Here is a 16,244-nt window from a genome sequence, read left to right on the forward strand (position 1 = left end):
TCTCAAAGAATCATCTTTTGGTTTTGTTGAGTCGTATTGTTCCCTGTATTTCTACTTGGTTTATTTCAGCCCTGACTTTGACTATTTCCGATTATTCATTCTGTTTGAATATATTAGCTTCCTTTTGCTATAGAGCTTTCAGGTGTACGGTTAAGTTCCTAGTATAAGATCTCTCCAGTTTATTTGTGAAGGCACTTATTGCTCTAAATTTTCCTTTTAGTACTACTTTCATTGTATCCCATATGTTTGGGTGTGTTTTGCCTTCATTTTCATCAAAAATTTTTACACAAGGTAAAAGTCTCTAAAAACTACACGAAGCTTAACAACTCATAGATTTGAAGCATAAAACTGGAAGAGTAAAAACAAATAAATAAAACCAAAATGCATGTGCATGCAAATCAAAATAAAACTATTGAAAAGCAAAGCCTAAAGTGGGTCCAAGTGAGGACAAAGAATTATAGGTAACTAATAACTATTGAAAGAGAGAATTAGTATGTCCAAGGCATGAGTCTCCCATTGATTATGCAATACAAAGTGGTCAGCTTGAAACCATGAATTCACAGCAATACTAAGCATACTCAGAGACCTGTATTTATATAGTTATACATATATAAATATGAATGAAACAAAGCCAAGCAAGGAAAAAGAGACTATCAACTTCAGAGTGAGTATATATGGGAAATGAAATTGATATCAGAGGCAGCATAGGAGGGATTGTAGGTGAAGAAATGGTAGGGAGAGTGTTGTTAATATATTTTCAATAAAAATTTGAAATTTTAGGGCCAGGCAGTGGTGGCACACGCCTTTCATCCCAGCACTTGGGAGGCAGAGGCAGGCAGATTTCTGAGTTCAGAGCCAGCCTGGTCTACAGAGTGTGTTCCAGGACAGCCAAGTCTATACAGAGAAACCCTGTCTCAAAAAAACAAAAACAAAAACAAAAACAAAAAAAATTGAAAATTTAAATAATATTTTTAAATAAAAAAATCTATCACAGTAGATTATTTTGTGGATAGCAACAAACTAATTAATATTAATAATTAAATTCCAATTCAAAAAATAATTTGTTCACTACATTTTGATTGTGTTAGAATAGAGTCAACAAAATGATACTAGCTTTTGCAAAGAACCAAAAATAATACCTAAAGGCATGGAGAACATAAGCAGCTGGGTAAGTGTCATAAAGAGCATAGGGACAAAGACAGTTGAAGCATGAGTGCATGGTTATTAACACACTGCCATAGTGACCGGTTCTGTTTTATTTGTCTGTGTTAAGCACAGATGTGGATGGCTTAGTGTGCAGAATCCAGGCTTGTCTTCACCAAATTGGAAGATGGATTTGGCATGTTATTTTCCTCAGCATTCAAAAATAATCTATCCACATAACAATAATTAATGAGCAATAAAGAACTTGAGGGGAAAGGGCCTTACTGCAAAGCTGACCCTGAAAACACATGAAATATTTTAGTTAGAGTCTTCTACTTCCAAATCCCTCTCTGTAAAAATTTCCAACCTCAAATTTTCTCCTTGATCTACGTTATTGTCTTTAATTATCTTTCAAATGTTTGCTCCCCCTAATAAATCAGAAACCCCATTTTGCTTGCAAAGATGGGATGCATAATCCAGACTGCTTCCCCAGATAGATACTCAGTCATTTCAAGTCCTTCCTGTCTTCATCAAGCTGGGAAAAATTATACATTTTCTACAGTAAACAAGGATGCCTTTTCTTCCATTCATATAATACTTACAGATACAAAAATGTATTCTTATATGATACATTATTATACATTATTACGTAGACATATTGTTGTGTTTGTTTTTTCCTAAGATTTACTATATTGCTCAGGCTAATAGTGACTCAAAATCCATTTAGGAGACTCTGCTTCTAAATAAGGAGACTCTTCCACACATCTCTGTGAAATATTGTTTCCTATACTGGGCTGATGTCACAGTCGTAAAGAATAGCACCGGACTCGAGCCACGGGCTACCTTGCCAGCAGAGTCTTGCCCAACACCCGCAAGGGCCCACACGGGACCCCCCACGGGATCCTAAGACCTCTGATGAGTGGAACACAGCGCCTGCCCCAATCCAATCGAGCAGAACCTGAGACTGCTGTACATAGGGAAGCAGGCTACCCGGGCCTGATCTGGGGCACAAGTCCCTTCCACTCGACTCCAGCCCCGGGCTACCTTGCCAGCAGAGTCTTGCCCAACACCCGCAAGGGCCCACACGGGACCCCCCACGGGATCCTAAGACCTCTGGTGAGTGGAACACAGCGCCTGCCCCAATCCAATCACGCGGAACCTGAGACTGAGGTACATAGTGAAGCAGGCTACCCGGGCCTGATCTGGGGCACAAACCCCTTCCGCTCCACTCGAGCCCCGGGCTACCTTGCCAGCAGAGTCGCCTGACACCCGCAAGGGCCCACTCAGGATTCCACACGAGATCCTAAGACCTCTAGTGAGTGGAACACAACTTCTGCCAGGAGTCTGGTTGGAACACCAGATATCTGGGTACCTGCCCTGCAAGAAGAGAGCTTGCCTGCAGAGAATACTCTGCCCACTGAAACTAAGGAGAGTGCTACCCTCCAGGTCTGCTTATAGAGACTAACAGAGTCACCTGAAGAACAAGCTCTTAACAGTGACAACTAAAACAGCTAGCTTCAGAGAGAGATTACCAGATGGCGAAAGGCAAACGTAAGAATCCTACTAACAGAAATCAAGACCACTCACCATCATCAGAACGCAGCACTCCCACCCCACCTAGTCCTGGGCACCCCAACACAACCGAAAATCTAGACCCAGATTTTAAAAAATTTCTCATGATGATGATAGAGGACATCAAGAAGGACTTTCATAAGTCACTTAAAGAATTACAGGAGAGCACTGCTAAAGAGTTACAGGCCCTTAAAGAAAAGCAGGAAAACACAGCCAAACAGGTAGAAATCATTAAAGAAAAACAGGAAAACACATCCAAACAGGTGATGGAAATGAACAAAACCATACTAGAACTAAAAGGGGAAGTAGACACAATAAAGAAAACCCAAAGCGAGGCAACGCCGGAGATAGAAACCCTAGGAAAGAGATCTGGAACCATAGATGCGAGCATCAGCAACAGAATACAAGAAATGGAAGAGAGAATCTCAGGTGCAGAAGATTCCATAGAGAACATCAACACAACAGTCAAAGAAAATACAAAATGCAAAAGGATCCTAACTCAAAACATCCAGGTAATCCAGGACACAATGAGAAGACCAAACCTACGGATAATAGGAATTGATGAGAATGAAGATTTTCAACTTAAAGGGCCAGCTAATATCTTCAACAAAATAATAGAAGAAAACTTCCCAAACATAAAAAAAGAGATGCCCATGATCATACAAGAAGCATACAGAACTCCAAATAGACTGGACCAGAAAAGAAATTCCTCCCGACACATAATAATCAGAACAACAAATGCACTAAATAAAGACAGAATATTAAAAGCAGTAAGGGAGAAAGGTCAAGTAACATATAAAGGAAGGCCTATCAGAATTACACCAGACTTTTCACCAGAGACTATGAAAGCCAGAAGAGCCTGGACAGATGTTATACAGACACTAAGAGAACACAAATGCCAGCCCAGGCTACTATACCCGGCCAAACTCTCAATTACCATAGATGGAGAAACCAAAGTATTCCATGACAAAAACAAATTCACACAATATCTCTCCACGAATCCAGCCCTTCAAAGGATAATAACAGAAAAGAAGCAATACAAGGACGGAAATCACGCCCTAGAACAACCAAGAAAGTAATCATTCAACAAACCAAAAAGAAGACAGCCACAAGAACAGAATGCCAACTCTAACAACAAAAATAAAAGGGAGCAACAATTACTTTTCCTTAATATCTCTTAATATCAATGGACTCAATTCCCCAATAAAAAGACATAGACTAACAGAGTGGCTACACAAACAGGACCCAACATTCTGCTGCTTACAGGAAACCCATCTCAGGGAAAAAGACAGACACTACCTCAGAGTGAAAGGCTGGAAAACAATTTTCCAAGCAAATGGACTGAAGAAACAAGCTGGAGTAGCCATTTTAATATCGGATAAAATCGACTTCCAACCCAAAGTTATCAAAAAAGACAAGGAGGGACACTTCATACTCATCAAAGGTAAAATCCTCCAGGAGGAACTCTCAATTCTGAATATCTACGCACCAAATGCAAGGGCAGCCACATTCATTAGAGACACTTTAGTAAAGCTCAAAGCATACATTGCACCTCACACAATAATAGTGGGAGACTTCAACACACCACTTTCTTCAAAGGACAGATCGTGGAAACAGAAACTAAACAGGGACACAGTGAAACTAACAGAAGTTATGAAACAAATGGACCTGACAGATATCTACAGAACATTTTATCCTAAAACAAAAGGATATACCTTCTTCTCAGCACCTCACGGGACCTTCTCCAAAATTGACCATATAATTGGTCACAAAACAGGCCTCAATAGATACAAAAATATTGAAATTGTCCCATGTATCCTATCAGACCACCATGGCCTAAGACTGATCTTCAATAACAACATAAATAATGGAAAGCCAACATTCACGTGGAAACTGAATAACACTCTTCTCAATGATACCTTGGTCAAGGAAGGAATAAAGAAAGAAATTAAAGACTTTTTAGAGTTTAATGAAAATGAAGCCACAACGTATCCAAACCTATGGGACACATGAAAGCATTTCTAAGAGGGAAACTCATAGCTCTGAGTGCCTCCAAGAAGAAACGGGAGACAGCACATACTAGCAGCTTGACAACACATCTAAAAGCCCTAGAAAACAAGGAAGCAAATTCACCCAAGAGTAGTAGACGGCAGGAAATAATCAAACTCAGGGGTGAAATCAACCAAGTGGAAACAAGAAGAACTATTCAAAGAATTAACCAAACGAGGAGTTGGTTCTTTGAGAAAATCAACAAGATAGATAAACCCTTAGCTAGACTCACTAGAGGGCAAAGGGACAAAATCCTAATCAACAAAATCAGAAATGAAAAGGGAGACATAACAACAGATCCTGAAGAAATCCAAAACACCATCAGATCCTTCTACAAAAGCTTATACTCAACAAAACTGGAAAACCTGGACGAAATGGACAAATTTCTGGACAGATACCAGGTACCAAAGTTGAATCAGGATCAAGTTGATCATCTAAACAGTCCCATATCACCTAAAGAAATAGAAGCAGTTATTAATAGTCTCCCAACCAAAAAAAGCCCAGGACCAGATGGGTTTAGTGCAGAGTTCTATCAGACCTTCAAAGAAGATCTAATTCCAGTTCTGCACAAACTATTTCACAAAATAGAAGTAGAAGGTACTCTACCCAACTCATTTTATGAAGCCACTATTACTCTGATACCTAAACCACAGAAAGACCCAACAAAGATAGAGAACTTCAGACCAATTTCTCTTATGAATATCGATGCAAAAATCCTCAATAAAATTTTCGCTAACCGAATCCAAGAACAAATTAAAGCCATCATCCATCCTGACCAAGTAGGTTTTATTCCAGGGATGCAGGGATGGTTTAATATACGAAAATCCATCAATGTAATCCATTATATAAACAAACTCAAAGACAAAAACCACATGATCATCTCGTTAGATGCAGAAAAAGCATTTGACAAGATCCAACACCCATTCATGATAAAAGTTTTGGAAAGATCAGGAATTCAAGGCCCATACCTAAACATGATAAAAGCAATCTACAGCAAACCAGTAGCCAACATCAAAGTAAATGGAGAGAAGCTGGAAGCAATCCCACTAAAATCAGGGACTAGACAAGGCTGCCCACTTTCTCCCTACCTTTTCAACATAGTACTTGAAGTATTAGCCAGAGCAATTCGACAACAAAAGGAGATCAAGGGGATACAAATTGGAAAAGAGGAAGTCAAAATATCACTTTTTGCAGATGATATGATAGTATATATAAGTGACCCTAAAAATTCTACCAGAGAACTCCTAAACCTGATAAACAGCTTCGGTGAAGTAGCTGGATATAAAATTAACTCAAACAAGTCAATGGCCTTTCTCTATACAAAGAATAAACAGGCTGAGAAAGAAATTAGGGAAACAACACCCTTCTCAATAGTCACAAATAATATAAAATATCTTGGCGTGACTCTAACTAAGGAAGTGAAAGATCTGTATGATAAAAACTTCAAATCTCTGAAGAAAGAAATTAAGGAAGATCTCAGAAGATGGAAAGATCTCCCATGCTCATGGATTGGCAGGATCAACATTGTAAAAATGGCTATCTTGCCAAAAGCAATCTACAGATTCAATGCAATCCCCATCAAAATTCCAACTCAATTCTTCAACGAATTGGAAGGAGCAATTTGCAAATTTGTCTGGAATAACAAAAAACCTAGGATAGCAAAAAGTCTTTTCAAGGATAAAAGAACTTCTGGCGGAATCACCATGCCTGACCTAAAGCTTTACTACAGAGCAATTGTGATAAAAACTGCATGGTACTGGTATAGAGAAAGACAAGTAGACCAATGGAATAGAATTGAAGACCCAGAAATGAACCCACACACCTATGGTCACTTGATCTTCGACAAGGGAGCTAAAACCATCCAGTGGAAGAAAGACAGCATTTTCAACAATTGGTGCTGGCACAACTGGTTGTTATCGTGTAGAAGAATGCGAATAGATCCATACTTATCTCCTTGTACTAAGGTCAAATCTAAGTGGATCAAGGAACTTCACATAAAATCAGAGACACTGAAACTTATAGAGGAGAAAGTGGGGAAAAGCCTTGAAGATATGGGCACAGGGGAAAAATTCCTGAACAGAACAGCAATGGCTTGTGCTGTAAGATTGAGAATTGACAAATGGGACCTAATGAAACTCCAAAGTTTCTGCAAGGCAAAAGACACTGTCAATAAGACAAAAAGACCACCAACAGATTGGGAAAGGATCTTTACCTATCCTAAATCAGATAGGGGACTAATATCCAACATATATAAAGAACTCAAGAAGGTGGACTTCAGAAAATCAAATAACCCCATTAAAAAATGGGGCTCAGAACTGAACAAAGAATTCTCACCTGAGGAATACCGAATGGCAGAGAAGCACCTGAAAAAATGTTCAACATCCTTAATCATCAGGGAAATGCAAATCAAAACAACCCTGAGATTCCACCTCACACCAGTCAGAATGGCTAAGATCAAAAATTCAGGTGACAGCAGATGCTGGCGTGGATGTGGAGAAAGAGGAACACTCCTCCATTGTTGGTGGGAGTGCAAGCTTGTACAACCACTCTGGAAATCAGTCTGGCGGTTCCTCAGAAAATTGGACATAGTACTACCGGAGGATCCAGCAATACCTCTCCTGGGCATATATCCAGAAGATGCCCCAACTGGTAAGAAGGACACATGCTCCACTATGTTCATAGCAGCCTTATTTATAATAGCCAGAAGCTGGAAAGAACCTAGATGCCCCTCAACAGAGGAATGGATACAGAAAATGTGGTACATCTACACAATGGAGTACTACTCAGCTATTAAAAAGAATGAATTTATGAAATTCCTAGCCAAATGGATGGACCTGGAGGGCATCATCCTGAGTGAGGTAACACATTCACAAAGAAACTCACACAATATGTACTCACTGATAAGTGGATATTAGCCCCAAACCTAGGATACCCAAGATATAAGATATAATTTGCTAAACACATGAAACTCAAGAAGAATGAAGACTGAAGTGTGGACACTATGCCCCTCCTTAGATTTGGGAACAAAACACCCATGGAAGGAGTTACAGAGACAAAGTTTGGAGCTGAGATGAAAGGATGGACCATGTAGAGACTGCCATATCCAGGGATCCACCCCATAATCAGTATCCAAACGCTGACACCATTGCATACACTAGCAAGATTTTATTGAAAGGACCCAGATGTAGCTGTCTCTTGTGAGACTATGCCGGGGCCTAGCAAACACAGAATTGGATGCTCACAGTCAGCTAATGGATGGATCATAGGGCTCCCAATGGAGGAGCTAGAGAAAGTAGCCAAGGAGCTAAAGGGATCTGCAACCCTATAGGTGGAACAACATTATGAACTAACCAGTACCCCGGAGCTCTTGACTCTAGCTGCATGTATATCAAAAGATGGCCTAGTCGGCCATCACTGGAAAGAGAGGCCCATTGGACTTGCAAACTTTATATGCCCCAGTACAGGGGAACACCAGGGCCAAAAAGGGGGAGTGGGTGGGCAGGGCAGTGGGGGTGGGTAGATATGGGGGACTTTTGGTATAGCATTGGAAATGTAAATGAGCTAAATACCTAATAAAAAATGGAAAAAAAAAAAAGAATAGCACCTTTCCTCTCTTCTAGACCTGCTTCTTTCTACTAAGTCAAACAAAGTTATACTTATATCAGCAGAAAGAGAATTATATTCTAGAAATGTGCATTTGTTATTGGCACTAACAGTATTCATCAATGCTTGCAAATTCTCATCTCACAATGCCACTCCTTTAAGGTAATAGTCCAGCTAGCCTTATGGCTTATTATTGTGATGAAGTACTTTCATTTTATCACATCATTTGACTCAACCCAAAATCAACTGAATGTTTCATCTCAGTTTTCAAACCCAAGAGAAATTTGCAAAATGTAATAAATATTTCACATCCTTAATGTAAGGAGTGAAACTTCTATTCTCATCAAAGTTTAATCTTGAAATAGCTTAGCATGTGTCTAACTCTAATGATAATGGAACATTGAAAGCATCAGGTAGTGTCATGGATTTCACTAAAATTTCGGAGATAGGAGACTGTCACTTAGCACCATAGTATAAACAAGTCAACATTTAAAAAAAAATCATTTTAGGCATTGCTAGCCCTCAAAGATCTTGTAGAGCTAAGCTATCAAAATAATTTCCCTTGATGTTATATTTATATAAGATAAGATCTGCCACATTTTGAATATAGCAGGTCTGTGCATTAGCCATAGGAATGTTTAGTCCACTTGAGTTCTAGCTGCTTTTCAAAAGAATCAATGCCTGTAATACATATGGACTTCCCATAGATCTCTCTAGACTACTATTGCCTTTTTTCTGTATACCATGTGAGACAGTTAACATTCTGGTATGCACTAAGCCTCTATGTCCTTTACAAGCACATTAAAGTTACAATTTTATATAGATTAACATACTATATGTGTGTATATAGGTACATATCTATGTGTGTGTATTATACACATGTGTTATTCACATAAAACATGTAATTTAAAACTAAAATTCCCTCCCCCCAAAATTAACTACATCTTTGAAGTGTTTGTTTAAGTTTATAATTCTTCTTTAAAATGTAAAAATATTAAATGTAAGGCAGTTTTGGTAAGGTAGTGCATAATAGATTTTGCAACTTAAATAGTCATGCTATAAAAAAGAAGACACATTTATGTGTTCATTTATGGATAAATCATTGCAAATATCTTAAGTATCTCATCAAGCTGTTTCCTTAAAGAATATGTCACATTACAATCACTTTAGTGAGAAAGAAACAAAATATTGGAGCATCAGAAATAATTATTAGCATTTAGTTCCTGTAACTAATGATATTTACTTTAGTATAAACATTTTTCTTACTTCTGTCAGATGCCCAAAAGTTGGTTTTGCAGTTTGAATCATAAGTTCCTTGGTCACAGGATCTAGTGCTACAAGAAAATGAAAGAAATAATAATAACATTATCAAAAATAATGAAAAAGCCAAAACTAATTCATTCTTCATTATGTCAAAATAAACGACAAAATTGGATTTTCTTTAATAATAAAACTGATTTATTTACTCATCCCAAATCACCTGCACAGAAAACCACATCATCTCACAGCATTGGAACATAATTGATTCAGTCTAGATGTCACAGTGTTCACAAGCATAATCAAAATTAATATTCCTGACATACTCTTAGAAGAATCATTTCCATGACACAGTATGAAAATATTATTTGTTTTACTATTTTAAAGGATTTCATGTTCCCAAGATATAGGGAAATGATCTAAACTAAGAGAAAACATACAATTTATCTTTCAAATGTGTGGCTTTATGAGAGTAAAAGAAAGTTAATTATAATTATAATACAAGTAGAGTAGAATACGTTGCCAATGAAATTTAAAAGGAAGTGTGATTGTGGACATTTGGTGAAGAATAGATTCTAAAACATAAAAGAGGCTCAGAATGGCTAGCTTCCCTCTGTGGTTCAGACATAGGGCATTTGGGAGGTATCAAAAAACAAATGTATTTTGAGCCATTGATAGGCTATAAGCTACTTCTGTGTAACCTGACAAAGCTCACAGTTAATATTTTTAAGGAAAGGGGAGACAGCAAAGAGTAAAGGCTTCAGAAATACACATTGGAAGTAAAATAATGCCTAAAGTTCCGAGAAAAGAAGGTGGGCAACAGTGAATGTTGGTAACATAACTACTTACAGGGACCAAGGCTAGACAGTTTTCTGTGGCTTTAATGTAGGTTGAGTCATAGAGTGAGTTGTTAGGCACCTTAAGATCGAGAGTAAGACATTGTCTCCAAAAAAAAAAGCAAGGACGTATGCAGGCATGGTAAGAAGAACATGCATGTGGTGTGTATGTGTGGGGTTGGGCAGGTAGGAAGGGAATTAAAACAAAGATACTTTCACCTAGCTTTAACTTTTATTTATTCTTCTCTCATAAAATACATCTCAAACACAGCTTCCCTCCCCTCCATTCTGAGGTGACATACTCCTACCTCCCTCCAGAAAAAAATAAAGTTGGTCTCTCAGGAATGTCAGGTGAACTCAGCACAAGATACAATAGAACCAGGCACAAACCTTCACAATAAGTCTGGGCACAGTGTGTTTATGGGACCCCTGAGTATGCAAACAAATAGCTCTCTTATTCTTATAACTTCTCTTGGACTCTTTTCCTTCTGTTTGTTTATCTTTTCCAACTCTGATGTATTAGTTTTTATCTTATTATAGCTCATTTTATTTATTATTGCATCTCAGAGCATGTTTGCTCTCTAATGAGAGTCAAGAGGAAGTAGATCTGAGCAGGAGGAGAAATTAGAAGAAATGGGAAGAATAGAGGAAGGAAAACCATAATCAGGATGTATTCCTTGAGGAAAAAAAATCTATTTTCAAAAAAGGAAAAGAAATAATAATTTTTAAATTACTGAATAAACCTTTAAAAATAACTGAACTACAATAACGTCAAGGAATAGGCTAGGGAAACTCAGTTAAACCTGCTATTGCTGCAAAATCAGGAAAAGGATAGGGAGGTTGTTACAAATTGCAGGAGGGCTAGCTTCTGACAAGCCAAAGGAGGGTAAGAACAGAAACGATGGCTCACTCATGTATTGGAAAGGTAAAGCCATCCACCATTGTTAACCAGGAGTAAAGAAAACAAAACAAAAACCCAAAAATCCAAAACCAAATTAACCCTGAAGTTTAATAATCTTTTTGTTTAATTTTAAGTTCTTTAAAATTAGACCCTTCTTTTATTCCAGTTTTCTTTTCATTTAACTATGTTTTCAAATCTCCTCCTTATCCTGCACAGGTTTCTCTATAGAGTTTATACATTACTTCCATATTTGCCTTACAAAGCTTTTGTAAATGTTAACTTTTATTCCCTAGGTGTAATTGTCCTCTTGGGGGTTAATGTCTTAATAAACTGGTCTTTTATAGTTATTTCTGAGCTCTGAATGGTTGGTTCAACTCAGCTTTTATGGCTCAAACTCCTATTGAAGCTGACAGATTCAAAATGGCTTCTCTTGGCTTGAAACTAAATTGCTCTGCTTGGCTTTAAGCTAACTCTGGCAATCTGTACTAATGTTCTGGCTCATTCCCATTCTCTGGCTCATTTTGTGTTCATCTGCAACCTGTCTTTGTACAAATGCCTCTTATCTAGCCCTCTCTGCTCTTTAAATAGCCTCTTTTTACTGTATATTCCCCTAAGAGTAAGATGTATCTATCTCTAACTCATTCTGTTAAATATTTCTCTGATTCATTACTCTGTCTGCTCCTCAATTGTACATCATTTTTTTGGAATGAAGATATACACAAAAGGTCTCTCTGCATTCCAGGAGAATCATTTCTTTGGATGCAATCCCTTACCAGAGTGGCCATGTTGCTGGATTAAAATTCCTTTACAATTTTTTTTATTGGATATTTTACTTGTTTACATTTCAAATATTATCCACTTTCCCAGTTTCCCTTCTGGAAACCCCCTATCCCATCATCCCTCTCCCTGCTTTTATGAGGATGCTCCCCCACCCACCCACCCACTCTTGCCTCCCTACCCTTGCATTCCCCTACACTGGGCATCAAGCCTTCACAGGACCAAGGGCCTCTCCTCCCATTGATGACCCACAAGGCCATCCTCTGCTACATATGTGGCTGGAGCCATGGGTCCCTTCATGTATACTCTTGGTTGTTGAGAGCTGTTTGGTCCCTGGAAGTTCTTGGGGTCTGGTTGGTTGATACTCTTGTTCTTTCTATGGGTTGCAAATCCCTTCAGCTCCTTTAGTCCTTTAACTTCTCCATTGGGGACCCTGTGACATGGTGTCACTATGTAACACTGGCTAGCTTGGGAATATGTAGATTAGGCTGAACCCACTGACTTCTGCCTTCCTTGTCAGTAAATAGAGGTATGCAATATGATGTTATTTTCTAAAAAAATTTAACTCTAATCACATATTGTTAGACATTTTTCCATTTGTCTTTTTATCATAATTATTGATAGAATAGCCTCTAGACAAATTTAAGTGTATTTCTATATCTGGTAGGACTTTTTACAGTTGCTGTTACAGAAAACGTCACCTCTGTGAGTGGGACTGAAGACTAAGTAAATAGTTGTTCATCTAGTGAGAAGATCCACACTCAATATAAAGAGATAGCCAAAGCAGTAGATGAGCAAACTTCTACACAGAAACAAAGACACATTAAAAACTAAAGCAATGTAACTTCACCAAAAAAATCTTGACTCCAAAATTATTGAACAAATATACTCTCAGAGGTCAAATGCCCAGAAAATATCAAAAGTTTACTGATCAAAAGAATCAATATTCTCTAAAGGGGATAGAATAAGAATTTTAATTTAATTTAGGATCTAGGAAAGTGTGTCAGAATCATGGATGGAGAAATTATCTGTAAGAATGGGAAAAAGCAACATAGATGAAAAAGTCAGAAATATTCATAGAGAGTACTGACACTAGAAAGAACATACAGAAGTTCACAAACTAACACATTCAATTTAGAGACCACAGAAAACATTATCATGAATTTTTAAAACATAGGAAAGAACATATGAGATTGAGCACAAGTTTGACAAATACTGCATTCAATAAGGAAAATGTGAATATGGCCCCACATAGCCAAGATCTCAGAAGCACAATAAGACACAAACCTAAGAATCTAAGTGAAAGAAGGAGCTAAGATAAACAGAATACGTTCAAAGAATTATTGAAGAATATTCCTCAATCTAGAGAAAAAAAGAGATTTAAAATAAAATACATTTAGAATACAAACTATACATGACCAGAAAAGAGTCTATGCCTGAGGCATAGTATACTGGAGATCTCAAAATACAAAGAAAAAAAGCAATATTAAAAGCTATAAAATAAAAACATTAATTCTATAGATATTGAAAAAGCAATATTAAACTGGATCATAATACTTGATTTTAATCATATTTTAACAACAAAAAAAGAGTCTGAACTGATACATTAAACAGACCTGTAGACCAATGGAGTAGAATAAATGATCCATAAGTTCACACAGCTATAATCACCTAATTTTTAACAAGACTGTCAAAATCATGCATGGAAGGAAAGACCAACTTAAGTGAATGCTGTTGAGAATGCTGGATTTTCACACATAGAAAAATATTTTAAAAGCCATATCTTTCTGCACAAAGAGTAAATAACGTGGGTCAAAGACTTTAAGGCCCCTCAGTTTGAAATTACTACAATAAAACTCTTCGAGATACAAATATAGGTAGGAAGATTCTAAAAAGAACCCCAGTTGCCGCCCAGTGTCCACTTCTCCCTCAGGATAGCCAGATATGTTGTGCATAGAGCTGCCCTGGAGAGGGGAGAGCTGAACTGGGCACCAGTGGGTGGTTAGCAGCATTTCAGTCAACAATGAGTGTGAAGGCGAAGAACACAGCCTGGAATAGCTTCAAGGAACTGGTTCTTTTATTGAGAGAGGGAAAGGGGTATTTATTCCTCTGGGGTGGTGCACAGGGTTGCTGGGGCAAGGTTTGTGTGTTCCTGTCCCACTGACCATAGCAGGAATTTTGGAAAATACTTTCTCTACATACTCAAGTGAATTCCCCTGTGGGAAAAACCAAAAACTGTATGAGTCAAATAAACAGTGAAGCCTGATAATTGTGAGGGTAATAAATTCCTGCTAGGATTGATGGTGGGGGAGCTGGTTTTATGGCAGCAGGTTGAAAGGGGTGAGGAAGCCAACTTCTGCAATCATCATGTTTGAAGTATTCAGGGATAAAGCTCCCTGACCCTTGTTAAGTAACCATGGACCATTATGGTGCACATCCAGCAACACTAGAAAACATGCCAGGAGTTGAGCTTTGTGTAATATTCTATACAAGTGAGCTCTTCCGTACAGCAAAGAAAATAATCACTATAGCCAAAAGATAATTTATTAAAGTGAAAAATCCTATGAACTACGTTTGTGACACTAAATTAAAACCTAGAGAACAAATAATTTTGAAGAGAAGTACACACAAAAAAAGAAAGCATCCTAATAATAAATGTGGTAATAAACAGACAATTCTCAAAAGAAAAAACAGTCAATAAGTAATGGAAAAAGTTGTTTACCTCTTTGGACATTTGAAAAATACAAATTCACACTGCTTTCTTACTCCAGTCAAAATAACTATCCTCAAGAAAACAAACAATAAATACTTATGGCAATATAGGGAGAGATTAATCCTTACCTATTACTGGTATGAAAATTAGCATGAAATATTTGCAAAAGGATAAAAAGTAATGTTAGAAATATCATAAATTCTAGACATACCATTATTTACTATATGCATGAAGAGATTATATATATTTACATATATTTCTTGATTTAGAGACAATTCTTATAGTCAAGAATTGTCTCTAAATCAAGAATTCCAATTGCATGACCAGATTAACATATTAAGTATTCTGAATAATAACCCAATTTCATTTCATTCTAGCGTGACTCATTGCAAAAGCAGAAGTCAAAGTGCAAAGAACATAGTTCTGTGCTTCAGTTGTTTCTGGCACATGGAATCTCCACTCTAACATTTAGCAGGCAGAGATGGGTGCAGAAATACCAGGTGATTCCATTTCAGTAATTATGGTAGTCATAAGAGAATTATTGTTTCCTCTCCTTTGTAGTCTTAGAAAGTCCTGAGGAGGAACAGCTGGAAAAGTAATGTCAGATTGATCTGCAGGATGTAATTCAAAGGATCCCGCTGTTAGCCGATTTCCCCAAAGCAGAATGCCCTCAAGAGTTGACAGATTTTCATGAAAATGTGTATGTGGAGCTTTAAAGCTCACTAACTGTGAAAGAAATGGCCTATATCTGAGCTCACTCTACAAAAAAAATAACAGTTTGTGGGAAGAGATACATGATGCTTCTCTTTCATTCTAAAACTGCAGTGAAATGTAAAAATTTTTGGTTCTTAAATTAATCTTGTATTTGTGGAATGAAACCGATAAACTATAAAATATATAACACAACACAACACACACACACACACTCACACACTATGAAACTGCATTAAATGCTACAGTCGTGCATCTATGACTGGTTTTAAGATTGGCCAATAATTTTTCTGTCTCTGTCAAGTAGGACTAGAAGTAGTACAATCAGTATGGTCCATAGCACAGAGAACTACTATCATCTATTATATATAACAGGATATAATATATCTTCTTGTGTAGAATTAATTTGTGTCTTTTTAAATACTTTGTAAGTTCATGAGCTAAAAGCAGTTAATGCAGTGAGATTATTTTGATAAACAATATAACTCACTTTTTGTGAATTTTCTGGTATTCCAGGAATTTGTCCTTTTCTTCTAAGTATTTAAATATATTGTCATGGATAATGATAATAGCCTGTTTTAGTTTCTACAAACCATCATCTGTATGCTTTTAAAATATTCATATAAGAAATAATCATTTCTCTTTTTCTATATAAACCTCCTTAAGAGTTTTATCAACTTCA

General features: G+C 37.2%; 1 protein-coding gene across 1 annotated transcript in view; it reads right to left on the reverse strand.

Moving 5' to 3' along the window:
- Cnbd1 (cyclic nucleotide binding domain containing 1) overlaps window positions 1-16,244 on the reverse strand; it is a 354,571-nt gene that overhangs the window by 38,040 nt on the left and 300,287 nt on the right. Inside the window, exon 11 of the mRNA NM_001371269.1 lies at window positions 9,634-9,701. Within this exon, the coding sequence (NP_001358198.1) occupies window positions 9,634-9,701 (68 nt within the window). The remainder of the gene's footprint in view (window positions 1-9,633; window positions 9,702-16,244) is intronic.

The sequence above is a fragment of the Mus musculus genome, chromosome 4 (assembly GCF_000001635.26).
Source record: "Mus musculus strain C57BL/6J chromosome 4, GRCm38.p6 C57BL/6J".
Taxonomy (NCBI): domain Eukaryota; kingdom Metazoa; phylum Chordata; class Mammalia; order Rodentia; family Muridae; genus Mus; species Mus musculus.